Here is a 26197-nt window from a genome sequence, read left to right on the forward strand (position 1 = left end):
CCCCTGCCATGGGCAGGGACACCCCACACTAGATCAGCCTGGCCACAGCCTCATCCAGCCTGCTCTTAAACACCTCCATGGATGGCGACCCAACCACCTCCCTGGACAGCCCATTCCAGGGTTTCACCACTCTCATGGTGAAGAACTTCCTCCTCACCTCCAGCCTGAATCTCCCCACCTCCAGCTTCATTCCCTTCCCCCTAGTCCTATCACTACCTGATATAGTATGGTGCTGTGCATGATTTCCTTTCCTAGCATCCCTCTGCCATAGGAGGGCAGGTAGTTTATTAGCACTGTCCTCCTCCTTCAGGGATCCTGTGAAAGCCTCCTTATTATCAATGAAAGCAACGTGAGCATGTTGGCCCTACGGTGCCTTAGCTGCTCTCTGGAGTCTTATTGCTTTGGGAGGTTCTTTAATTTGTGTTAATAGCTTTCTGCTCCTCTGTAGCTCCCTCTCCTCTGTGAAGGGCTATGCAGGCATAAAGGTCTCTGTCATCTTTCTTTCTCTGTAGCAGAGATTTCTTTGTCTGCTCTCCCTTTGAAAAGCTTTTTGCTGATGGAGTGCTCTTTGTGCTTTCTCATCTGCTTTGAATGTCCTTAATTTGGTGAGACAGACTCTTACAACTGCAGGAAGGTTATATTTAGATTTTGTGCCTGGTACATGTGAGCACTGTACTTGATTAGTTGTTGTGGTTTGTTTTTTTTCCCCCTTTTCTGTTAGATATTACTTTAAAATCAAGTTGCTCTTGCTAGTCTGTCTGCATTCTCCTTAGACCCACTGCAGTGTGCCAGGGACACAGTTTCAAATCTTGCATCTGAGCAGATGAAAGATGACCAAAATATGCTTCTATTCTGCATCCTTGGTGTACAATGTTGGACACAAGAGCCCAGAATCACAGAACAGTAGGGGCTGAAAGAGACCTCTCCTGCTAGTGCACATTCTCCTAGAGTCAGGTTGCACAGGAACACGTCCAGGGGACTTTGGAACTTCACAAGCCCTTTGGGCAGCCTGTTCCAGTGCTCCCATCACTATCTAAAGCTGATGTTCCAGATTTCTCAGCATAACTCTTACAAAGGCTCCCTGTGTCCCTTCCAGGAGTCCTTCAGCTTTATCAAACTGGGAGCATTGGGGTGGCAAGAAATGGTCAGTTCTGTTTGGGTGAGGTGGGCAGGTGCTGATGGTGAAGACAAGGCAGAAGAGGTGATCCAGTGTGTTATTTTCTCCATGAAGTTCATGCAAAGAGACAGTAAATTGCAGAGTGACTCTGCCAGTGAAACATGCCTGGGTGAAATCTTCCAGAGACTTTGAAAAGCCTCTTATTTTCCACCCATCTGGAAAACTTGAGGAGGACCTGTGGCTTGGCTGAGAAGGAAGTCTAATGTTGTAGAGAGGCTGGTGCTAGTGGTGGTTAGTGACAGAACAAGAGGGAATGGCCTCAAGCTATGACTGGGTAGGTTTAGACTGTACATTAGGGGGAAAAAATTCACAGAATGAGTGGTCAAGGATTGGAATGTGCTGCCCAGGGAGGTGGTTGAGTCACCAACCCTGGATGTGTTTAAAGGTCATTTGGATGTGGTGCTTGGGGATATGGTTTAAGGGGGAACCTTGTAGAGTAGGGTTCTGGGTTGGACTTGGTGATCCTGAGGGTCTTTTCCAACCTTAATATTTCTGTGATTCTGTGATCAGTGCCACAACCAGGAGAAGCTCTGTAAGGGACTCTCTTGGAGTTCTTAGGAATCTCAGAAGGTGCTGTCATGTGTCTCCATCCTGAGTGGATTCTGCAGCCTGCATTACAACACGCCTCTTGACTAGCAGGAAGTGTGAAGAATTCATACCTGCATCTCTTGCATGCAGCATTCAGGTTTGCAGGGTCAGAGGGAAGTGCTCATGTTCTTTGCAGCCTTCAATTCACAGGAGGTGGGGTCACATTTTGAAGTTGGTGGTTGCAGCACAGGACCTTTGTTTGTAGGCACTGTAGCAAACTTCAGAGCTGCGGCAGTGCTGATTCGTTCACGTACAGCACACGCTGGCATTCCTCCCAGGCAGGAGAGACGAGACCCGGAGGAGTCCTGTGTGGGAGCACTAGATCATGTCAGCTAGCATCTCATTCAGCAGTTGCTGAATTGCTTTTTAAAATGTAATTTCTCATTCCAGAATTCTGTCTGCTGGATGACCAGCAAGGAGGCTTTGAAAAAGAGGGCACAGAAGGCTCAGCTTACCCTCATTCAGCGCTGTTCAAAGACGCTTCGTTCCTCTATCAGCCAGATGCTGTTGATAATGAGGTGTACTCTGGGGCTAAAAACCTCATTCCCAGTGATGCTTCTCTAAGTGTATTGAAACAAGGTATTACCAGGAATGTTCTGTGTGATTACATTACAGCGGGTTAAGCAACATGATAAGGGGAAATAATCTGGCACAATAGTACATAAGAAATTCTATTAGTTCATTTTAATAGCCTTTATCAGGAGCTCTTGGGGGAATGCACGGAAAGAAGAGAAAAAGATTCACTTCTGCAACAGGTATGTGCAGTGGACTGTTCCCTAGGAACATTCTGAATCCCTTTGTCATGAAGATGATCTTACAAAATCAGGGGTTTGTTTCAGGTCTGGTACATGCCAGCTAAGCTCTGTGAGATGAATGATGATTTTTCCCTTTCATTCACAAAGGATCACTGAAAATGTTTGGTCATGATGTGGAAAATCCTGTCAGTAAAGCTTCTCAGTTGAAGGCAGGCCATTGTAAGTCTCAGAAATGACAAAGGAAGACATCTGCCCTCTCTTCACACAGCCTTGTTATTTTCTGATAAGCTTTATAGAAATCTTTGTCAGCTTAGGCTGACAAAATGGGGATCTGGTTTAACTGGAAGTTTGTAAATGATACAATGGGCCAGGACCAAGGTGTTTGGTGTGGGGGTGTGGAAGGAAGGGGCAGGATTGGCACCAGAGGAATGAAAAAAGGGCAAACAGAACACACTTTACGTTCCAGCAGTTTGTCACTTCAGTTATCTCTAAATTTCACCCTTGGTTCATGGCTGTTCAATACCAAAACAGATATTTGCTGTCCTGAAATCTAGGGCAGACTTGTTTGAAAGGAGTAACTCCAGAACTACCTGAAGGGGAGTTGTAGCAAGGTGGGGGTTGGGCTTTTCTCCCAGGCAACTGGTGACAAGGCCAGCAGGCACGGCCTGAAGCTGTGCCAAGGGAGGCATGTGTTGGATGTTAGGAAGCACTTCCTCAGGGAAAGGGTAATTAGACACTGGGATGGACTGCCCAGGGAGGTGGTGGAGTCGCCATCTCTGGAGGTGTTTGAGGAAAGATTGGATGTGGCACTTAGTGACAAGGTCTGGTCTGTGTGGTGGTGTTACGTCATAGGCTGGACTTGATGATCTCAGAGGTCTATTCCAGCCTCAATAATTCTGTGATTCTGTGAACTCTTTCTCCATGTGTGTATAAAAACCACTTTATGAAAGAATCATAGAATGGCTTAGCCTGGGAAGGACCATAGGGATCATCTACACCAACCTCCCCACCACGGGCAGGGACACATCTCAGCTAGACTCAGCTGCTCAAGCCCTCATCCAGTCTGGCCTTCAACACCCTCAGGGAGAAGGCATCCCTGGGCAGAAGGATATGGTGCTGTTTTGGTTTTACTTTGGCATACCTGTGTGCCCTTCTTGCTTAAAAGGCTCAGAGGTTGCTTTTAATTAACCTGAACTATCTTTTTTTGGGGGGTAAATGAAAAAAAGGATTTCTACTACAGCAATTGAAAGCAGATTTCCTGTTCTGCTATTTGTGTAGACAGTCATACATTGCACTGGGTACAAAAAACATCTGCCTGTGGCTGGGCTTTTTTTGGGGTGTTTTTGTTTTCTTTTCCAATGAAGTAATCTTCAGACCTAAGAGAGGTGTTTCTTGACTGGAGTGACATGAAGGGAAATGTCTTCTAAACAAGGTTAAGAACTCTTGCATGCCCATGTTTTTGGACTGTGGCAAAGCACATTCCAACCTTCCAGCTGGCCCTGGGGACTTGAAAGCTCATTTTCTTTTAGCAGAGTGGTAATTTGATGTCATAATCATTTTGTTCTAGTGTCATAGTACAATTGTAGGGAAAGAAGTGCAGCGAGCTCCCTTGTGATTCCATTGTATGTGTTGCAGTGGAGTCAGCATTGCACTTACAGGATGGCCAAGGGATCAGGCCCAGCCAGCATGGATTTAGGAAAAGCAGGTCCTGCCTGACCAACCTGATCTCCTTCTATGATCAGGTGACCCACCTGGTGGATGTGGGCAGGCCTGTGGATGTAGTCTACCTGGACCTCAGCAAGGCCTTTGACACCGTCCCCCATAGCAAACTCCTGGCCAAGCTGTCAGCCCATGGCTTGGACGGGAGCACACTGCACTGGGTTAGGAACTGGCTGGAGGGCCGAGCCCAGAGAGTGGTGGTGAATGGTGCCACAGCCAGCTGGCAGCCAGGCACCAGTGGTGTGTCCCAAGGATCAGTGCTGGGCCCTGTGCTCTTTAACATCTTCATTGATGATCTGGATGAGGGCATTGAGTCCATCATCAGTAAATTTGCAGATGACACCAAGCTGGGGGCAGGAGTTGATCTGCTGGAGGGTAGAGAGGCTCTGCAGAGGGACCTCGACAGGCTGGACAGATGGGCAGAGTCCAACGGCATGAGATTGAACACATCCAAGTGCCGGGTTCTGCACATTGGCCACAACAACCCCATGCAGTGCTACAGGCTGGGGTCAGAGTGGCTGGAGAGCAGCCAGGCAGAGAGGGACCTGGGGGTACTGGTTGATAGTAGGCTGAACATGAGCCTGCAGTGTGCCCAGGCAGCCAAGAGGGCCAATGGCATCCTGGCCTGCATCAGGAACAGTGTGGCCAGCAGGAGCAGGGAGGTCATTCTGCCCCTGTATACTGCACTGGTTAGGCCACACCTCGAGTACTGTGTCCAGTTCTTGGCCCCTCAGTTTAGGAAGGAGGTTGACTTGCTGGAAGGTGTCCAGAGAAGGGCAACAAAGTTGGTGAGGGGTTTGGAACACAAGCCCTATGAGGAGAGACTGAGGGAGCTGGGATTGCTCAGCCTGGAGGAGACTCAGGGGTGACCTTACTGCTCTCTACAACTACCTGAAGGGAGGTTGTAGACAGGCAGAGGTTGGTGTCTTCTCCCAGGCAGCCAGCACCAGAACAAGAGGACACAGTCTCAGGCTGTGCCAGGGGAGGTTTAAGTTGGATGTTAGGAAGAAGTTCTATACAGAGAGAGTGATTGCCCATTGGAATGGGCTGCCTGGGGAGGTGGTGGAGTCACCGTCATTGAAGGTGTTCAGGAGGAGACTTGATGGGGTGCTTGGTGCCATGGGTTAGCTGTTTGGGTGGGTTGGATTGGTTGATGGGTTGGACACGATGATCTTGAAGGTTTCTTCCAACCTGGTTTGGTTTATTCTAAATATCTTTGTAATAAATCTTTTGGGGTCAGAGGTGAAGGGGTGCAATTCTTTGGTGAAATATGAGGAGAGTAACAATTCAGCATCACAACAGGAACCTTTGATTCTGTGTGTGGACTCACACCACTGACTTGGTCATTTGTATTAATCCACCGGTTAAGGAGAGTAAGGTTCTGAGCAGAGCTCTTTATTCTGGCTTATAAATGAACATTCTCTGGAGATGCACTTTGAAGTGAGAAACTTAATGGTTAGTTCAGTTAAGATTAAAACTCTGACTTCTTGCATTCTTAGTATTTTCATTGATGCTTCATTGGCTCATTAGGGAAATAAAATCAGCTGTGTTGCAGCCTTGCATTATAACTTGTGCTGGTGGAAATCAAGATGTCAAGATGTGGTGAAGAATGAGCTTACAAACTGCACAGAGCAAATGTTATCTGTTTTAACTGGCATTAGCACAGTAATGCTTAATTTTGCCTTTTACTGCTCGCTTGGGAAAGATTTGTCACGGTTGAAGACTCAGTTCCAGCCCTTTGTGAAGCTGCCGGAAGACAGGCAGAGAGCTTTGTATAAAACCCTCTGTGAACTCCTGCTCCACGAAGAAATGGTAACTGCCCTGGAGGACGTGGTAAGATGAAGAAACTTTTGCTTGCTTCTTAAAAAAGTAATTTCCAGATAGACAGAACCTTCTCTTTTGCTTGCACTTTACTGTTGTCAAGAAGCTGTGCTTATTCTTCCACTTCCAGCTGGATGATATCCGCGCTGGAGGCCAGCCAGAGCTGAAAGAGTTACAGCCTGCACAACAAGGAGACCTCCTTGACTTCTTGCAGCTCTTAGGATGCAGCTTACAGAGTGAGCTGTTGCTGCAAAAATATCAGCCTCAGGATGAAGAACTCTTCTCAGCTGCTCACCTCCTCATCAGTGCTATCTCTGGTATGTTGTGAATGAACAGCACACCCCTCTCTTTTTTTTTCCTCCATCCTCCTTTGAGGAGCTCCCTCTGTGTCAAAGTGTTTATGGCTCTTTTTGAGCAGTTGGTGGTGAGCTGCCTGAATGCCATTTCTTCTGTTGCTTTTTAGGGGTTTCCTATACCATGCTTAGCATCCCTGGCTGCAAATTAAATCCAGTCCTCCCTCCCTGACGGATTTTGCTTGTAAAACACACATTCCCCCAAGAATGCTCAGTGCTGCTTTCTGCTGAGTGTGGGCATTGCCAGTTTGGCAAGCTAATTTCTGTTCTCACTGTGTGCTAGAGGCCTTCCTGCCTAAATGATGAAAATTACCAATTAGGTGTTGTCTTCAGTGTAGCAGCATTTATTGGTGAAGTGCAAACCTATATTTAACAAGGATTAATTTAACATAGAGACACTGCAGTTGGAGGCTGCTGGAAAAAAGGAGATTAAACACAAATGTCAAACAAATGCCATAATCACAATCCACTTGGCACCACAGTATTAATCAGAAGCTACCTGCAAAGTCCTAGACAGAGTCCTTGGCATCTTTTTCTCCTCTCTCACATACAGATTCTGAAGGGAAATGCAGGGTGGAATTGGTTAGATGTGGCACTGTGCAGCAAAATGGCAGTGGCTGCATATAGGCACAGTACCCCAGTAGGAGATCTTAACTCATTTACAGGGATAGAAGAGAAAGAGAAAACAGAAACCTGCTGATGTGGTACCACTTGTCAGATGCTATTAACAGCAGGTCACAGTTAATTAAGTGTGTTACATTATCTCCTGGCTCTGGCCATAATGTCTGCTGCTAATGTCCAGGTGTAAATGTAGCTGGATCAAGAAGCAAAAGCTGGTTTCTGTTTGTTGCTTCTATCAGGAATTACAGCCTTGAGTTAGAGTTGAAGGGCACCACGGGGATCATTTAGTCCTTCTCCCAGCTCCTAAGCAGCCTCATCTATGTCATTCCTCTCAAACTGTGGTGTTGCTGGAGACAGCATCTCATATATATTTTGAGAGCAGAGGTTTTTGTTTTATTCAAGGCCTAAATCATTCATCCAGCCTGCAGGCTTGGAGTGAAACACTGGGGAAGTATTGAGGTGATGAGGAGAATGATGGGGAGGAAATCTTTCCTACAACCTGCCCTTTTTTCAAGGGCAGGGATAGTCAGTGTGAGGCTTGTACCCATTGCCTATCCTCTGGGAAGCAGACAGGAAAGGGCTGGATCAGGCTCCTCCATATGTTCAGCAGAATTCCTGCTGCAGTTGTACTCAGCACTGAATATCTTTGGTCTCCAGCATCCGTTTCACAAGGTGCTGTGCCCGCAGGTGAGCCTCAGAAATGCAGCTCACCTGTCTTTGCTCAGCAGGAGCACCCTGTACAGAGCTCACTGTTAGGAAAGTCCCATTTCCAGCAGCCAGCCTTGTGCAGCATTCACTGGGAACAGCCTTTCCCTTCTCATGTTTCCTTCGCAGAGCTGTCTGATTACACTCTTGTCCTGCTGCGAGCCTGCTGTGATCTTCAAGTCGTTCCGGCATTGTGTTGTTTGGTGAGTAATCAGAATGTGACTGCAGCGTGTGGGCCCCGGCAGCAGCAGGGGCTCTGCTCTGCCCTCTCGCCTTTCACACACAAGCTCCAGCGTGAACTTCAGCTGTGAGCTTGGCTTAGGCAAGGGCAGAGCCTGCCAGTAGCAGCCCATGGAGGTGATTTGCTGGAGGTGGGTACACCCAGCTCTGAAACCTTCCTGTAGCTGGGAGATTTCATGGGCTGCGAGGGAGAGAGGATTGTAACTCGTGTGAATTTTAGTGTGTGGATAGTGTCAGTAGCCCAAGCTAAAGTCTCAGGAACAGTCACCACCTGCCCTAGGGAAACAGAAATTTTGCTTTTGGAGCAGTGGGGCTTGAGCTTGGGCCAATTCTGAAGATCCAGGACTCTGAGCTCATTCATGGTAGCTGCTGAAGGAAAGGGGCAGGGCTGGTTTTAAAGGTTTTTAAGTTCACAGACAAAAAAAACCATAGTAAAAGTTTGTATATATATATATAGGGGTGAGAGGAGTTTTACTGCTTGCTCAAAGTAAGAGTGAGAGCTCAGTGTGATTTGCCATGAGGAAACTTGAAGTGGGGGAAGGGGCACAGTAAGAGAGATGTTTCTCCTGGAAGGGTGCCACAGATCTTTGGTTCTGGACAAGCACGTCAGACTTGTCAAGGCCAATAGTAAAGGGAGCCTTGTCCTTTTGCCACTGCCTTGTAAGCTCCCTGATGCTTCTGTAAGAAAACACCTGAGCTGTGTGATGGCAGGAACAGCACTGCTTGGAAAACCTTTGTAATGCCTCTGTCTTTTGCTCTCTCACACGCACAGCCCAACATCACTTCAGCCGATGGCTCTGTGGCACTGAGCAGTCCTCCTGTGGCTGCTCTCACCGAGAGAGGAAGATTTGCTGTCGTGCAGAGACTGTTTGCTTCATCAAACATTAATTTGGAAATGACAGAGTCTTCTGTAAAAGCTGTAACTATGAAAGAACCTAGATTCATCCCTCTTGTTCTTTATGTTGCATTGTATGGGTTTTATGCTTTAGGTGGAAGTGTATAGGAGCCTTGCAGAGCATCCAGCTCTTGCTCTAGACTGTTCTTTCTTCTGTAGCTCAGCAGTGTAGTGTCGGTGTGTTTTGAGGTCGCAGTAGAGCCACTCAGACTTGCAGCAGCCCAGCCAGGGGCTGTGGAGGTCAGGGTGGACTTGGCATACCTGGGGTGAGCACTTGGAACTGCCATCAGGTGTGCTGCTGTTCTGCAGTGCCACTGAGCTATGTCTGCAGTAGAAAATACATAAATACGGGATGAAGGGGAGGAATTAAAAAGACAAGTCTGGAACAGAAATTGAACATAGCTATTCTGGTAGTTGTCAGATCTGCAGGGCAGCAGAAGCCTGATTGCTTGCATTAATATGCGTGGGAGAGAGCTGCAGAGTACAAACTGCTTTTTGTAAGGAAGCAAACAAGCAGGCAGTGGAAACCCAGGATTCTGCAGCACAGTAAATGTTCTGCTCTTGAAAGACTTGATGTGCAAAACGTCTTCACTCTGGAGCAAGTGCAATAGAGGACTCCAAAGAGGTACTTGATTAGGCTTTCATTTATTAAGCTTTAGAGATATGAACCCCTCACTGCAAGGAATATAGATCCCTCTTTTTCAAAGGCTAAGACCACCTTAGGGATTTCTTCCTCTCTGGAGCGTTGCTGATTTCTAGTAAGCGTTTGCTCACCGTAGCAAGCCTCAGCTGTTTAAATTGCATTAGGAGCTTTCTCTTCAGGTATGGTGGTGATTTTGGCATGCAGATGGTGGGTAGGAGTCCTGGGTTCAGTTTTGTGCTCTATTTCCACTTGGTCTTGAGCACAAGAGGTCATGTCAGTTAAGCCTTCCCTGAGCAAATGGACGTGGCAGTAAAGCACCATGGTGGCTTTCCATACCCTGAGAGTGCAGGACAGCCTTGCACACGGAGCTGTTGGCCTTTCTGTGCCTCTTCTGTTAATGAAGCTGATGGTTTTGCCTGAACCTTGCACTGGTGTACATGGAAATGCCCTTTAGGAGGATGGAAGCACATTGCTCTGCTTGTGGGGGCGGTGTTTGTGCATGGGAAAGTTTTCTTTTGCCTCTGGGGAGATGTAAATGGGAAAGTCTAAAGCTGCTTCTGTATCTAACTAACTTATCAATCTTTCTATTACACATTATGTCAAAACAATAGAACAACTTCTAACCTCATGTGTGTAATTGCCATTGTTCTTTGGGGGATTCCAGTCATGCTCTTGACCTTGAAAGATGGTACACAGGTGCCAAGTGGGCATGTGGGCATCCATGCAGTGCCACTCTCCATGTGCTCACAGTTTTGGGGCAAGCCTTCTGTGCACTTTATTGCATAGCTGCTTTCCAAGTGTGTCTTGTGTCTAGGAGAGGAGATTTGGTTAAGGAGAGGGAAAAAAAAACACCACCCAAGTGCTAAATGTTTTATAGAGACATCACTAAAAAAAGAAGAGGTTTTGTTTGTTTCCTGCTGTTTTGCTTTTAGGTGTAGACTAGGCTCTTGCTTCAGCTAAAGCCACTGAACAGAATCAGGCTGAGGAGAAGCCAAGGTGAGGAGGGCAGCTGTGGGGCTGGCAGTGTTTGTGATGCTGGGCAGCCCTAGCAGCTTCATCACTGGCAGCAACCACAGCTCAGGAGGATGGAGGAACTGTACTGCCTCAGAGCCCTGCTGCTTGTAACCTTGAGACAGGGGAGCTCAGGGAAGTGCTGTGTGAAGCCACCACCACTGAGCGGTTTCTGTGTGATACCAACCTGCTGTGCAGGCCTAGCACTCAGGCCTTGTGCCTGAGGTGGGAGTAGACACCCAGAAAGGAAGGGTTGTTAGGGCAGCCTTGGGCACACACAACATGGGAGATACTTGGGCACACAGTAGCGTGCCCCAGCGACTCCAGACTTCCTGCTAGTCATGAAGATTGCTTAAGTCTCTTGGCTCCTGGCCTCATCTGCTGCTATACTTTGAGGATTGATCAGTCTGTCTGGAGAAGTCATTGGCTGCACTCCAGTCTTGGCCTGGTCCTTTTATGTGCTGTGAAGGGGTTTCCCATCCTTCCTCTATTTGGCAGCATTTCTGTGACCATGGAAGTGTCTCTAGAGCAGCAGGTCACCCAGGGTGGCCTGTTGAGAACTAAGTGAGGAAAAAACCAAACATTAGGGTGGATTATACGTTCATAATTTTCTCTCCAGTTCCTTCTTCCATATTCTTAATGTGCATAAGGATCCTGATATTAAAAATAGCTGCAACTGGGGATATGAAGATCCAGGGGTACAGCAGAAGCATTGCCTCTCTCCATTAACTCCAGTCCTGCCCTCCCCTAAGCCAAATGAGGACAGCCTCTTCAGGGACCTAGCCTGATCTGCACTGATCCAAAGTAATTCAGAAGCCACTTCAGAGGAGCTGGATGTGCAGCCACAACATCTCAGCTAAAGCAGCAATCTCCTGTGACAGGCTGGCCTCGCACAGAAAAGGCTTTCTCAAGGTTTGATGGTGTCCTCCCTAGCAAATGGAGGTGGTTAGGACAGCTGAAGGTCCTTCAGAGAAGGGTGGAGCTTGTCTCATGAGAGGTTTGATTTCATGCCCTGCATGAATATTTCTCAGGAAGAAGGGACTTGGGTAAAGACAAAAGGCACAGATTGCTTCTGGACAGCTAGATTATGCCCCCCAAAACCCACCCCCAAAACCATCAGAAACAGTTCATTACATATTTTTTTCAATATTAAATCTTTATTATATACAAAAATATTTTGTTGGGAATTAACAGAATTTCACAATTTGTACATTAACATTTTCATGTTTGGCTGCATTTACTGTGAAAATATTAGCTGTGAAAAAGACAAGGGGGGGAGGGGAGGGGGCTAGAAAACAAGTCACCATTTAAAAATGTCCTATGGGTTAGCTGACTCTACCAGGATGAAGTCAGGATGCTATGGAGTCCCACCTCCTAGGCCTGCTCTAGAGTATTGGTATCCAAACAACCATTAGGTACTAAATCATCTCCAGGTTTACATTAGAAAGTGTAGGTAACAGGTAAGATATTTTCAGGGCTAGAGGAAGAATATCCTCTTACAGGAGAGCAGTTTTAAAAGTTGTACAAAGGTCAAATCCAGTTTGATTTAATACATGAGAGAAGGAAAGAAAAAAACCAAAACAACAACAAAACCAAAGCACAAGAGCTTCCAAGAGGCAAAGAACAGTTGTGAGAAGCAGCAAGGTAAGGAAATACACAGTGACAGACTTCTAACACACATTAGATCCAAACATGTAACCAAGGTTTTACAGTTCTTAGCCCAGTCTGGGGTGGGAGAGCAGCAAACTTTGCCTTCTCAAACCAAAGGAAGTGGTCCCCCTTCTTACATACCACAGTACACAAATGTTACACACAGGCAGTATCTGTTGAGAGAGCTGGGGCAGGGGGGAAGGAATGCTCAGCAAGCATTTTGCAAGGGGCAAAATTACATTTCAACAGTTGTCTCCATACAGAATTGTGTACAAGACCTAAGCCAACAAAAATAATCAGTCAAACCAAATTTGGTTTGGCAGCCAACAGTTTTGCTGCCACCCCCAGAAATGCACAAATTGGCATCATTCCTTTTGCTCTACACTCTGTACGGTGCAAGAGCTCCAGTTAGGGAGAAGTTACTTGGGTTCTCCAAAGAGGCTTTGCTGTGCTTTAGAATAAACCTTTATTTTAGCATAAACCAAACCAGGTTGGAAGAGACCTTCAAGATCATCATGTCCAACCCATCAACCAATCCAACCCACCCAAACAAAAGTGTTGGCTACCTATGGAGCAATACCTGGCTCAGCCATGAGGACAGCCAAATGAGCAGGGACAAGCCTTAGCACAGAGCTAATGACATCCAAAGGGAAAGGACAGCAGGGAGAGTGTTTCCAGGACTACTTAGCTATGTCAGCCTTGGGGGGTTGGTCACTGAGTATTCCACATCCAGTCACTGCCTGAGCAGCAAAAGGAACTCGGCTAGCACGGGAAAGGATTAAAAATATGGAGAACAAAATTCACATTTATTTCAAGTGTAAGTTAGTCTATAAAACATAAATATTGCTGAGACCCTGTTGAGAGCCAGTAATTCTACGTGGTGAAACTGCTCACCAGCCTTCCCCACGCTGGAGCCTGTTTGTAGGCCCCTAGGGGTGAGTTTCTGCTGCTGAGGATCCAGCAGGTTGCCTTGGGGCAGTCCGTGGAATGGTCTTGCAGCAGGGAGAATTCAGGTAAAGGAGCAGATGCTGTCTGCACTGCTTGCAGTTTTATTGATGTGGGTGAGTGCACTTGTAATAGGGCTGGAAGCCAGAGCTGCCTCTAAAAATGGGTTGGTTTCCAGTGTTTTCACTTTGTTGTTTTTAAATCTTTTGGTAGTATCTGTCATGGGACTCAACCCAGTAAGTTCCACCAGACTGAAATTCCAATGCTTACATTGACCACTCTTGCCTCTACAAGACACGGCTGAGAATCCCAGACAGTTCCCATCAGTAAGCTTGTTAAATACCTGAAAACCAAGAAGGGTAGGCCAAAACAAGGAAGGTGATAAAAAGCCACAAACAATTGGGCCAGGACTTCACCGCCTTCAGCAATGTCAGTCCACCAGGGAAAGCAAAGGTAAGTACCTTCACCTGCAGAAACCCCTCTGTGGGCCAGAAGAGGTTTTGTGTAGGGAGTGGCAGCTGAAGGGGTGTTTAAGGCGAGGCCTAGCAGGCTACAAGTCCTGGCATCCAATAACCACTGCCTAGACATCACCAAATAGTTCCCACTTCTTTTGCAAAAGTACTGTTGTGAAGTTTGGCAACAACAAGGTGGTACTTGAACTCCTCAGAACTTGGGAGAGGCATGAAGCAACCAGTCTCTATGTATGAGATAGGACAGACCTCTACCTGTGGTTTGTCTTAAAGCTGTACCTACAGGCACAATGAGTGATGAAGTATCAGTCTACTGCAGTAGGCACTATAGATGTATGGAGAAACAGCATCTGCCTCAAAGCTCAGTCTGAATGAAGCAGCAGGACAGAGGAAGCCTGGATGGGGTTTGAGTTTGTTCAGAACAGCTCATGTGTAAAGACAGGCAGTAACCTACAGCTCCTGATTCCTGGGGTGGTGCTCTACTGGATCATTCTCCACTGGTCCTTAAGCATAGCAGAGAGGCAAGCTTGGCTCCAAAGGGCACCTAACCAGGAACTGTTTGTATTGCAAAGAAAAAAGTTTCCTATTTCTTACCTGAATCAACCTCTTCAAAACCAAATCAAACCCAGATCGCTCAGTGAAGACTGAGCTGCAGGCAATTTGTCCATCAACTCAGTTAAGTACAGTTTTAGAAGATGCAATGAGAATTTTACAGAGGATTGGGAAAGAAGTGTCACATTCTGAGCCTATCCCAGATGTGACAGTTCATATAAACAGAACTTCAAAAGCAATGAGCTGCTCTGCCATCCTGCTCCACAAAGCTGCACTGATCCGAGAGCACAGCACAACTCCAGGACACTGCACTACTTAGAAATTCAATTCCCATGCCCATGGCTGGCTGATTCTCCTCCAGTTTTACCTTCATTTTATATCTACAGAACACTTGGAGGGACCTTCATGAGCCCATGCAGGATGGCATATGCCACTACGAATATCCCCCTAACCTTTAATTGACTGCATCGTGTTGTGTGATGTAGAACCTAGAGCAGTCCTGCTCGTCTACTGGTTAGCAAGAGCAAGGTCATCCCTTGGGTACACATGCACCAAAGTATTTACATTAAAGGTAAGATTGGTGCACTCCTGGGAGAATTTTTGCTGCATTTAAGGAAATAACTTAGGGGTCTTGGCATACTGGCTGTCCTTTTATGTATAACTTTTCATCTGCAGGGCAACTACAGTGTTTCTCCTATAAGTCTCTATATGTACAGAATTTTACAGCACCTCATGCACTGTCCAAAACAGATAGAAATTACAGATAAATATAGAATTTTGCAATTGAAATATCTGTGTACTTAGAAAAATATACATTAGTAAACACAATAAACCAGGTAGAGAAGTGTACCAGTTTCTAAAGCCTCACATGCAGGTACATTTCTGGATTAAGAGTCATGGTAGCTTAGCAATGTGACAGCAGACATGAGCATTTCTGGTTTACCATCCACATACATACATATACACAGACAACTAGTTGATAATTTACTCTTCTAATCTACTTAAATATTTATCTTGTGATACATACCACACATATCTGAAACATTTAGCAGCATCTTCACCTCGCTCAGACAGACCTATTGTTATCATTTAACAGTCAGTGTAAAAAGTTCTCCTGTCTGGGAATGAATGTTTAGTGCAGAATGAGAGACATGAAATCCCAGTTGTTTTTTCACTCCTCCCAAAATACTCCAAGCAGCTGCTCATGAAATTAGGTTGCTCAGAACTGGCCTTGCCTGGTGTCTTCCTCCGCTTATTGCTCAACACAGAGGGCTCAGCTGATCCAGCACACCCTAAGGAACAGAGATGCTCGTGGCTGTGTAGACAACTGCCATGGCACCAGCACTCCAAGAACCTCCAGGAATGCTCTTTTCAAAAGAAGTAACCAACTGTCACTCCCATTCTGGTCATCCTACCTGACAGTGACAGACTGCACAGAGTAACTGATCAAAATCTGATTTTGCTAAAAAGAAACCCAAAACAAACCCCAGCAGCACAAAACCAAGTTAATCCTTCTCCCTGCTCCCCTCCCCCCCACCAACATTCCATACCTGCCCATCCAAACTCTGTTTTCCAGACTCAACAAATAGATTAAAGGAGTGTGGGGTTATTTTCTTCCCCCTTACAACCTGCATGTGGACATCCAATTAAACCCTGTGGACACTTCGATACAATCTTTGTGCACAACCCAAGTAAGCCATCTTCTCTTATTGCTTCAAAATTTTACTTCTCCTTAGCACCTACATCTACACCACCAAATGGTCAGCCACTAGGCTCCACTGTGCTAGCTGCTTGACATAAAAGCACTACCTGAATGTGTAGCAAAAGTTAAAGCTTTAGGGCTTTAGCGAGCACATGGCTATTTGGGGACTGCGAACTAACCAGGGAGGCACTTTTGACAGTATTCTCCCTGGGATGGAAACAGGAAGAGCAGAGAGGTTTCAGTGACTAACCCTCCATGCCCTTGTTTCATTTGGTTAAGTAAACTTGTAGAAAAACAAGATGAAAGTGGTATGCTCAGTAGAAAGTACTATGGTAGGGAAAGTGAAGAACCTTCTCGTTCCATTCTGTAGGGAAGAGTGAGCTCAGCCCACTTTTGGCATCACAAGTAGAATGTCTTCTAACTCATAATGAAAAGGCATCATCATATCTGTCCAGAGAGCACATCTTATTTACAGCACATGTAGGTCTCCTGTTACACAGTGCACACACAGCTCAGTCACGTTCAGCATACAGTGCCAACCTCCAGTCCTTAACACAGGCAGTGGCCCTGCCGTCATTGCTGCTACATGCAAGCCTCGATCCATTTCTCAAAGCAGCCTCTGAGCAATGGGATCACAGAGCATGTCTCCTGGGAAAGGAAAATAAAAGTTTCATGCTGGTGCCACTTCTAAAAGCTCTGCCAAACTTCAACAAAACCAGAAAATTACAGCAATAAAACCAAGTGGTGATACAAATGTTCCTTACAGATGCTCAGATTCCCTCGACAGGACTGAAATCTCAGTGTTGAGAGCCACAGTGCTTACCTGTGCTATACACAGGTCTGACCAACATTTTCTGCATGCATTGGGATCTCCAGCCCCTCCTGCTCCTTCTCCCCAACAACCACCAACTTTATAGGCTTTGTAAAAGTCATCTGTAGCACACAGGTGTTTTGAGGCTTACACTTTTCCTATCCTGCACACGAAAGTCTTAAAGAGCCCCAGGAAGCAATACTGCTTTACAGTGTGTAAGCCTCTCTTCCTTCAGAAGTAGTTCTGAGGAATTTGCCTTTTGATAGCATTCTGTGTCACACTTTGGTGTTGAAAGAGAATTCAGAAGCTAGGTGCCTGTCACCAGATGGAGGAGAAATCAAACAGATCGATGAGTCCAGCTTAGACACCTAAGCTGGTAAGAGATGGTGAATGTTACTATATACAGCAGCTGACATTATAATATCAAATACGATCACTAAAGAGCTGCTCTCAGCAACAAGCTGTACTACAGTTTTGTTCTTGTGAAGCAGAAATGTACAGCAGCCTAAGTTCTGATGGATGAACCTGAACCTAACAGGAATTGTGTCGGTGAGCCTACTAAGGGAGAACTGCCACTGCACAAAAGGAAGCATGTTGTAAAACCAAAAGGTCTAAGGGACATTGCTTTGTAGCAGTAAGCCTCCAATTCACAAGCCAGCTAAGGGAAACTGTGAAAACAATGTAACAAAAAGCACAGAGATTCCATTACATCACACTCAGAAAAATACAGCAGTTGATCACACACAAATATTCAAAAAGATAATACAGAGCCCAGCCAGAAATCACAGGAGATGAAGCCACAGATCACTGTACAAACAGCCATGTCCTAAGAAAAGAATGGGGTTTGGGGTTTTTTTTTCAATCAATGTATTTTCACAAGTGTGAATAAATAGTCCTAAACATTAGCTGTCACTCTACAAGGCTCCAGGTTAGCAGGTTCTCTCTTGGGCTACTTCACCGTTACTCGAGTTGCACTGAGTGACCTTGCATACAAGCATTCTAATTGCCAGTACTTGAACCACACTGGGCTAACAGGCTGGCTCCCCGGAACAGCCTCATCCACACCTTGCAAGGTATTGCTTCAGGGTATTTTAAGAGACACGTCTAAAGGAACCTACACAACAGCTGCCTGAATCGAGAGACATCAAGAATTTGTGAGACATTAAGCTGCAAGAAGCTGGAGCAATGGAGCTGTGTTGGTTGTTGCTTTTAACATTGCAAATTCTGCTCCCGTGAGATTCTGTTGGGTTTTTAAGGAAGGGGGAAAAAACCCCGAAGGAATCAAGTGTTCTTTCCTAAGAAGAGCTGTAGACTTCTGCCCAGTTAAACACTGATGTTGACAACTTTTACAAAAGAATTGTTTCAAGTTTTGTCATAATCACAGTGAAAAATGTAAGACCGAGATGCAAACGTGGAAGTGAATGACGGAAAGTTTCCCGGATGAACGAAAGGCAAAGGTACCGAAACCAAACCGTACAAAAAATGCTTAAACGCATTTCCTCCATGGGATGTGAGTAGAAAGGTTATCTGTAAAAAGTTAGAAAAATTAAAATAAATTACATATTTAAGTACACTTTCCCCTCCAACAGTTTTATAAAAATTCAGAGCAGTGTACTTTGAATATACAGAGAGTAAAAATGCGCAGGTGCTGGGGGTTGCCGGCGCCGCCTCTGCAACGTCACCTTTAACGCCTTGGCCACGGTCGACTCCAGCTCCTCTTCGCAGATCTCAATAGACCCAGCTGATGGGGACCCACTGGGGCTCCAGCCTCAGTCTCTCGATGGCAGTCTGTAGCTTCTCGAAGGCTTTGTCGAGGTTGTCATTGACGATGGTCAGGTCAAAGTAGTGGTTGTAGGCTCGCTGGATCCGCGCGCTCTCGTCCACTGTTTTTTTCAAATCGGTGTCCTGGTGAAGGGAGTTTAAAGGTTACTAAGAGCACAGCCCTTGGGCAGCCCTTACAAATGCAGAGGGATCTCCCCACCACACACTGCAGCTGGCTACTTAAAACTACGTACTGAATACAAAATAACAGGCTCTCATTTATAGTAGATCTGCACAGAACTTCGCAAGCTGGTTGATGGGTTGGACGCGACGATCTTGAAGGTCTCTTCCAACCTGGTCTATTCTATTCTATTCTATTCTGTTAATTCTATTCTATTCTGTTAATTCTATTCTATTCTATTATGTTAATTCTATTCTATATATTCTATTCTATATATTCTATTCTATTATTTCTAGTCTATTCTTTCTATTCTATTCTTTCTAGTCTATTCTATTCTTTCTATTCTTTCTATTCTATTCTATTATTTCTATTCTATTATTTCTATTCTTTCTATTCTATTCTATTCTATACAAGCTGCAATGCACTGGAAGAGCTGAAGAAAGTTCTGTGCCAATGCTGTTAAATCTGGCAATCAAATGTCTGCAGACCTTGCAGTTTCTAAGGCAGTCAACAGCAGCAGGTGATCCTGTGCTGGTACAGGCAGCGGGCAGTTAACCACTTCGTACATGCACCTGACCACCCAAGGGGAATCGGACTGATGCTTCAGGAACGCTTGAATCAATCTCTTACTTAAATATGTTTGTGCCCTTCTTTATTTCCACAGAAAGCATGAAAGCTCCAAGAATTTAAATTAGCATTAGTAACAAAAGACATTTCTAGTAGACTACAGCTCTAGAATACTTAATTGCTTCTAGAGGGTACATCTCAGCTCTGCTCACCTGACATCAGCTCCTCATTTGTAAACTACTGCTGTGTGACTTCAGTGCTGACATGAGCTGCAGGAAATTTATATTTCTATGTGTGGTGGGGTTGGAGTGCTGCCACTCAGCATTTTGTGTATATTTCCTTTATCCTACATTCTCAGGAAATTCCCCTCTGCTTTTCAACTAAAGCAATTCTTGTGTAAGCAGTTATGAGATCTGTCCCCCTGACAATATGTATTTTAATATTTTCAAGTCCTGGTACAGCTGTAAATGCAAATAGTCAAAATGAAAAGGTAAGTTTGTGAATAGCCTTTCCTTCACAGGTACTGCAGGAAACTGGCAAATGTGTCACCACGGGAGCCAGCATTTTTGCAATGCAATGGCTTTGGATGCTAGAAATAACAGATCACTAACAGGCAGAATACAATGATTTGTTCAGGAAATATAAGAATATGAAATGGGAGAACAAACTCTTTATACCCATGGGTATGGGCATTTTGCTTTGCCTATTACACTATCTGTCTTTCTATCAACACATGGCTACGGGCATGGCTCCTGCCCATACTGCATGGTTACAATCTGCTGTGCTGGAGGCAGAGTCTCTCATTCCCCTCTGCTACACACTGCCTCTCAGAAAAGGAGAGAAGATCTAATGCATAAAATGTGCCACTTCACATGACAAATGCAAGGAGCTTAAAGGAGAAGAAAATCTATTCATCACTTCTTACTCTGGCAGCTCCAAGCCAGCCTCAGCGCAGCAGGTGCTGCTGCAGCAGTGGAAACAAGGCCTAGTTTCACTCTGCTGTTGGTTGGTTGGTTTTTTAATGCAGGCTGCAGTATTTTTCCTAAGAATTTTGGATTCCATATGTAAAGCACATTTATATCATCAGACAAACAAGCCATGGTCTAGTTAGTCATGAGGAGAAAGTTCTTCACGGAGAGAGTTGTTAGGCATTGGAATGTGCTGCCCAGGGAGGTGGTGGAGTCACCATCCCTGGAGGTGTTCAAGAGGGGACTGGATGTGGCACTTGGTGCCATGGTTTAGTCTTGAGGTCTGTGGTGACAGGTTGGACTTGATCTTTGAGGTCTCTTCCAACCTTGGTGATTCTGTGTGATTCTGTGTGTGTGAGGTGTTGGGTGATAGGTTGGACTTGATGATCTCTGAGGTCTTTTCCAACCTCATTGATTCTATAATTCTAAAGCACATTTATATCATCAGACAAACAAGCCATGGTTTAGTTAGTCAGGAGGTGTTGGGTGAAAGGTTGGACTTGATGATCTCTGAGGTCTTTTCCAACCTTGTTGATTATGTGCTCAAAGCAAACTAAGTATGCAATGATCTGCTTACAGTGAGAAGTTTGGTCGTGATTCCAGCATCCACCACAGCCTTGTGCATAGCACGCAAAGTCTCCAGCTCTGGAGCAGCAATAAATACTACGTAGGGCATGAATTCTGAAGTCCTCAGTATTTTCAAGGCCTAGAAGCAAGGGAAAAGAAAGGAAAAAACCAAGTTTGAGAATGACTCACGGTCTGTCCCTGTTACTAAAGGGGCACAGCAAAACTAGTCTGTTATAATGGGCAGGAACATGGTAAGCAAAGATTCTTATTTCTATTTTAGGAACTTCTACAGTGCCTTTTTGAAATGCTCAACATCACTCCTTCCTTGGCTAAAAAGATTATTTATTACTCTGTAAGTCTCCTCTTCCATGCAGCATCTAAGTTGGTTTTTTCCCCTCTTTCCAACTCATTCCAGCTAAATGCAATCCAGCTGATACTGCGACGTTTGAACTGGGTAAAAAGCAGTCCAGCGTAAGGGCAGTACTTGCTCAGCATCATACCCCTACACTTGCAGTGAAATACTCTAAATGCCATATACCTGTGGATTCACATCCAAGATGCAGGTCCTTCCTGTCTGAACAACTTCAAGGATGGAATCAATTTTGGTGCCATAAAGATTGCCTTCATATTCTCCATGCTCTAAATATCTGCCAGCTTTAATATCCATCTCCATTTCTGCTCGTGACACGAACCGGTACGCCTGCCCATCCTTCTCATCATCCCTTGGCTTTCGTGAGGTAACTGGACAAAAAAAAAGGTGCAATATAAGTTGAATGTTTTAGATCTGGAATACAAATACGAGGCTGGACTCTCCATTAAGTTAGGGAGAGAATAGTACACATGAATATACAATTTAATTGTTCCCTATGCTGATTAGTTATTCGAGTGTGAGTTTCCAAACTGAGCAGCGCTGCTCCTGTTCCCTTTATTTCTAGTCTTTCCTCTGTGTTGTTCACCCACCCATTTGCTTGCTTCCTTTATTTATGACTTCTTCACACCATATACAACAGTCATTCATGGCATCTTTTTCATTATTCACTTAGTAAAAATCAGAGCAGACCACAAAATCTGCCCCACCATGCCCCCCAAACCTTAGCATACACGTTGCTCACTGTATTTGCCCTTTTATTCAGGGTAGAATCTCCCGAGCCAGCTATGAAACGAGCTCCAATATCAGAAACCCAGCTTCCATAGCAGAGTCTTAGTGCAGCTAATGCTGCTTTCCAGGCCAATTTACCATGTAAAGGAACTTAAATTCACTGCAGGGAGATTAAAGCCAATATTTAAGTAAAAGATCATCAGCTATCTTGGGTATTGCTACACTGTGCTGTACAGACATTATTTAAGAAGTTGAAAATAAAACATCAGATTATTACCCACTTTGCCTGCCCACTACTTGCATTTCATTAGATTTGAACTCTAGAATACATTAAACATAACAGTGTGAATGGATCCCTTTGGCAATACTTGGATCATCACTTGGTGCAATATCATCACTTGGTGCAACTTGGTGATGCAAGTGAGAAGCATTGTACCTGTCCCAGTAATTTCTATCAACTTCATGATTACAGAAAACTCAAATCCCAGGAGAAATGATCTTCTGAAACTGTTAGCAATAAACATATTACTAGACCATCAAGTTTTAGCCAAGACTCTACAGAAAGATGAAAATTATAATGGTTAATACAATACCAGCCAAAAAAAATAAATCATCATAACACATGGAAATGCATTTTGGAGAATGAGCTTGAACAGCTCACAGCCAGAAGATGACTGAACACTTCAGCTACCCACACTGAAAAACAACACCCCACAGCACCATTGCTGGATTAGAACTCGACACCAAGGACATGCTTCTCCCCACAGCAAAAATCAATCTGCTTCAGCCATTTAACAACAAGAACAAAATACAGACATATAAAACCCTCCTCACACATCCATTTATGAATAATCAGAAGAATTTTCTTCTCAAAGAAACTGAGGCCACCTGAGAGTATTTTTTACACTCTAAGTACAGAGATTCTGTTTACAATAAACCATGTACTGCATGTGCATGACCAGACTCTCAGATTGAAAAAGTTAACCTTTATGCTTTTGGAGGGTGTTCAAGAGCTCCAAGCAAAGGCATTCTAACACTGTGATGTATTAGTTGTAAGTATTTAAGCATCTAAGTAGAATTTTAGAGAGACTAGTAAATTTTGAGGGCTTTTTTAGAAGGAAATACAGAGTTTCAGAAGTAATAGACAGTTTCTTACTCTTTAGAATAGAACACAACAGAACAGAATAGAATAGAACAGAACAGAACCAGAACAGACCAGACCAGGTTGGAAGAGACCTTCAAGATTATCATGTCCAACCTATCATCCAACACCACCTAATCAACTAACCCATGCAACCAAGCACCCCATCAAGTCTCCTCCTGAACACCTCCAGCGATGGCGACTCCACCACCTCCCCAGGCAGCCCATTCCAATGGGCAATCACTCTCTCATACAGATTGCTGAGATTCCCAGGGAATAATTTCTTTTACAAAGCAACACTGGGAAGTCAACCTTGTTATCAGTCACACACAGCAGTTCTTAGTGCCCTGGCCAGCAAATGAGAGAGAAGAGTTCTCTCATGTTGCACAGTTTATCTGTCAGACCTATCCCTCCTCCCCTATTATCAGATCTGCTCCTTGCCCACTGAAAACAGAAGGGAACAGACTGTTTCTGAAAGTCTGAACTAAATGGCAGACCTGAGAAACTCCACTGGCTCTTCATTACCGGAGACCAGTAGGAGCTTCTAGAATCCTCTCAGCAACTTACAGTGACTGACACTGAAGAAACCTATCAGACTGAAACCCTGCACATATAAAAGCTGTTTTTCTGCAGCATCAGTAACATTTAAATGCTAGTTACAAACACTCTCGCTGTCGTCATATGTCACTTCAGCTTTCTGAGAAGATGAAGAACCTTCTCTTTTCCCACTCCACACAGTTTTTATAACTCTGACCAAATTACTCCTACCCTGAATCACTGGGATAAACATCAGATGTTTTCCTGATAATCAGAGACTCCAAGTGTGATATAGAACCAGAAATGCAGACAACTTACATGGCACTGTAGTTCCAAACCTAGTGGGATTCAGTACTATAAACCTGTTCTTCAGACTTCTTCGCCCCACTCCTTGGGCCCCAATTAAGACCAGAGTCTTCCTCTGGAAAGGAGGCATTTTGGCTACTTCCTCATAGATCTGGATTTCATGACGATCAAATTCTACATGAAGAGATGTACAACAAATGGTTAACAGCCAGCACTGCCAGAAATAAAGCAGGACTTGAGCACTCCTGCTGTATATCAACAGACCACTTGCAAATATAAATAGCACTCCGAGGGCATTAAGTCTGTTACAAGCTTTCTTCTTTTAAATTGGCACTGGAATAAAAGAGTTACCCCTTCCTGGACAGCATAAGGTCAGCTAATTACCTTTACTTCCAAGGAGAAAACTCAACACTGATGATAATGGGAAAACTAATTAACAATTACTGAGCTTTCACTGAATCCTAAAATGGTTGAGGTTGAAAGGTACATCTGGAGAGCACCTGGCCCAGCTCCAGTGCTCAAGCTGGGCCACTTGGAGATGGTTGCCCAGGACCACATCCAGATGTCTTTTGAATATCTTCAAGGAGGGAGGCATCATAACTTCTCTGTGCAAACTGTGCCAGTGCTCTGTTACTCTTACAGTGGAAAAGTGTTTCCTGACATTCAGAGGGGACTTCCTGTGCTGTTGCTTGTGGCCTTTGTGCCTGTCTCTGGGCTCCTCTGCAAACAGCCTGGCTTTGTCCCCTCTGCACCCACTCTTCAGGTGTTTATATACATTGACAAGATCCTCCCTGAGCCTTCTCTTCTACAGACTGAACAGTACCAGCTCCCTCTGCCTTTTCTTGTAGGAGAGATGTTCCAGTCCCTTCATTATCTTTAGATGTCCACATGTCTTGCACTGTGAAGGAGTCCAGCACACTTCAGGTATGGCCTCACCAGAGCAGAGTAGAAGGAAAGAAACAAAGCTTTTCTTCCCCTGCTCTTTTAACACACAATTCTGCTCTGATTCCACTTACCTGGTGTAGGTGAGCACCACTATCACCAGTCACTATTGCTTCTAAACCATAAAAACTAGCTGACCTATCAAACATTACACTGCAAATCTTTCAGCTTTGGATACACTAGACTCTGAAAGTTTAGAAGCCCAGAGAACTTTGACTCATGTAATATTAAGAGATACCTGCATTTCTTGTGGTGAGATACATCATCTTTTTCTTTTTCTTGCTGCTTATTGTTCCACAGAAAGGCCCTAGAAAGGAAAATTGAGACAAACTCATCACTTTGGTTAAACATGTGGTTTCCAAGGCTTACTTACATCTACAAGCTTAGATTAATCACAGTTGCTAGGGCTGGTTTAGACTTTTCTAAGTCTAGGGCAGAAGATCAGTTTTGTCAAAAGCAGCAGCAAAATCCCTCAGACAGGTTTAACTGATTGACTTTCAGTGCATACTAACATCCATCATTTTATGAGCAGAGCTAATTCTTACACCTGACACTTTCCCCCCTCAGGTAGCTTCACCTATCTATGAAGACTAAGCACAGACTTTAGACTTTGTCCCCAAGTCAGAGCCAAGTCAGAGCCAAAACACTTCTTGCAATATTCTGTGTCTTCTCACACAGCAATTTTCCAGTATCTGTGAAGTCAGGAAAAGCAAAGCAAATGGAGACAGGGCAAGATCTATTTCTGAAATGCATTAAAATCTCACCTGAGCTGTCCCAATCCCTTCTAACGAAGGCCTTTCTCTTCTCTTCCAGGAACTGGCTAGGAATAAGCCCTGCACTTCCTCCTTCTTTGACATGACTGGCCTGGGGGGGGAGAAAACCAAACAACAAAACAATCAGAGGTAACTTGTGAGCAGCATCTGTATCATCAGCACGGTGCTGACAGACTACATTTACTTCTGAGTCTTGGAAATTCAAACAGATGTGGATATAAAAACTCTGTCTTACAGTAACAATGTCCTGCCACTAAGTATTAAAATTCAGGGAAGTTCAATAAAACAGATACCTTGACAGGCTGGAGAGGTGGGCACAAGCCAACCTCATGAGGTTCAGTAAGAGCAAGTGCAGGGTCCTGCATCTGGGTCGAGGCAATCCCAGGCACAAATCCAGGCTGGGCAGTGACTGGCTGGAAAGTAGCCCTGAGGAGAGGGACTTGAGGGTGCTGGTGGACAAGAAGCTCAACAGGAGCTCTCAGTGTGCACTTGCAGCCTGCAAAGCCAATCAGATCCTGGGCTGCAGCAAGAGAAGTGTGGCCAGCAGGTCAAGGAAGGTGATTCTCCCCCTCTGCTCAGCTCTGGTGAGACCCCACCTGGAGTACTGCCTCCAGTTCTGGAGCCCTTATTACAAGAGGGATCTGGATGTGCTGGAAGGTGTCCAGAGAAGGGCCACGAGGATGATCAGAGGGCTGGA

General features: G+C 44.9%; 2 protein-coding genes across 9 annotated transcripts in view; one reads left to right on the top strand and one right to left on the bottom strand.

The window, feature by feature from the left end:
* GSDME (gasdermin E) overlaps positions 1 to 10145 on the top strand; it is a 32135-nt gene extending 21990 nt beyond the window's left edge. For all 4 annotated transcript variants that reach the window (XM_068152412.1, XM_068152411.1, XM_068152413.1 and 1 more), the window contains 5 exons: positions 2156 to 2344; positions 5945 to 6072; positions 6191 to 6377; positions 7869 to 7942; positions 8752 to 10145. In XM_068152412.1, the coding sequence (XP_068008513.1) occupies positions 2156 to 2344; positions 5945 to 6072; positions 6191 to 6377; positions 7869 to 7942; positions 8752 to 8982 (809 nt within the window). In that variant the 3' untranslated portion in view covers positions 8983 to 10145. The remainder of the gene's footprint in view (positions 1 to 2155; positions 2345 to 5944; positions 6073 to 6190; positions 6378 to 7868; positions 7943 to 8751) is intronic.
* A 1537-nt stretch (positions 10146 to 11682) lies between these two features.
* The window catches only part of PALS2 (protein associated with LIN7 2, MAGUK p55 family member), a 68593-nt gene continuing 54078 nt past the window's right edge, over positions 11683 to 26197 (bottom strand). For 4 of the 5 annotated variants that reach the window (XM_068152416.1, XM_068152419.1, XM_068152415.1 and 1 more), the window contains exons 7-12: positions 25492 to 25591; positions 24966 to 25034; positions 23798 to 23959; positions 21241 to 21443; positions 20713 to 20841; positions 11683 to 18563 (exon numbers count right to left, since the gene is read on the bottom strand). In XM_068152416.1, the coding sequence (XP_068008517.1) occupies positions 18387 to 18563; positions 20713 to 20841; positions 21241 to 21443; positions 23798 to 23959; positions 24966 to 25034; positions 25492 to 25591 (840 nt within the window). In that variant the 3' untranslated portion in view covers positions 11683 to 18386. The remainder of the gene's footprint in view (positions 18564 to 20712; positions 20842 to 21240; positions 21444 to 23797; positions 23960 to 24965; positions 25035 to 25491; positions 25592 to 26197) is intronic. The other variant, XM_068152418.1, reaches the window with a different exon arrangement.

The sequence above is a fragment of the Melanerpes formicivorus genome, unplaced genomic scaffold (genome assembly GCF_026170545.1).
Source record: "Melanerpes formicivorus ecotype bairdi unplaced genomic scaffold, bMelFor1.0.p_v2 SCAF_23, whole genome shotgun sequence".
NCBI lineage: Eukaryota > Metazoa > Chordata > Aves > Piciformes > Picidae > Melanerpes > Melanerpes formicivorus.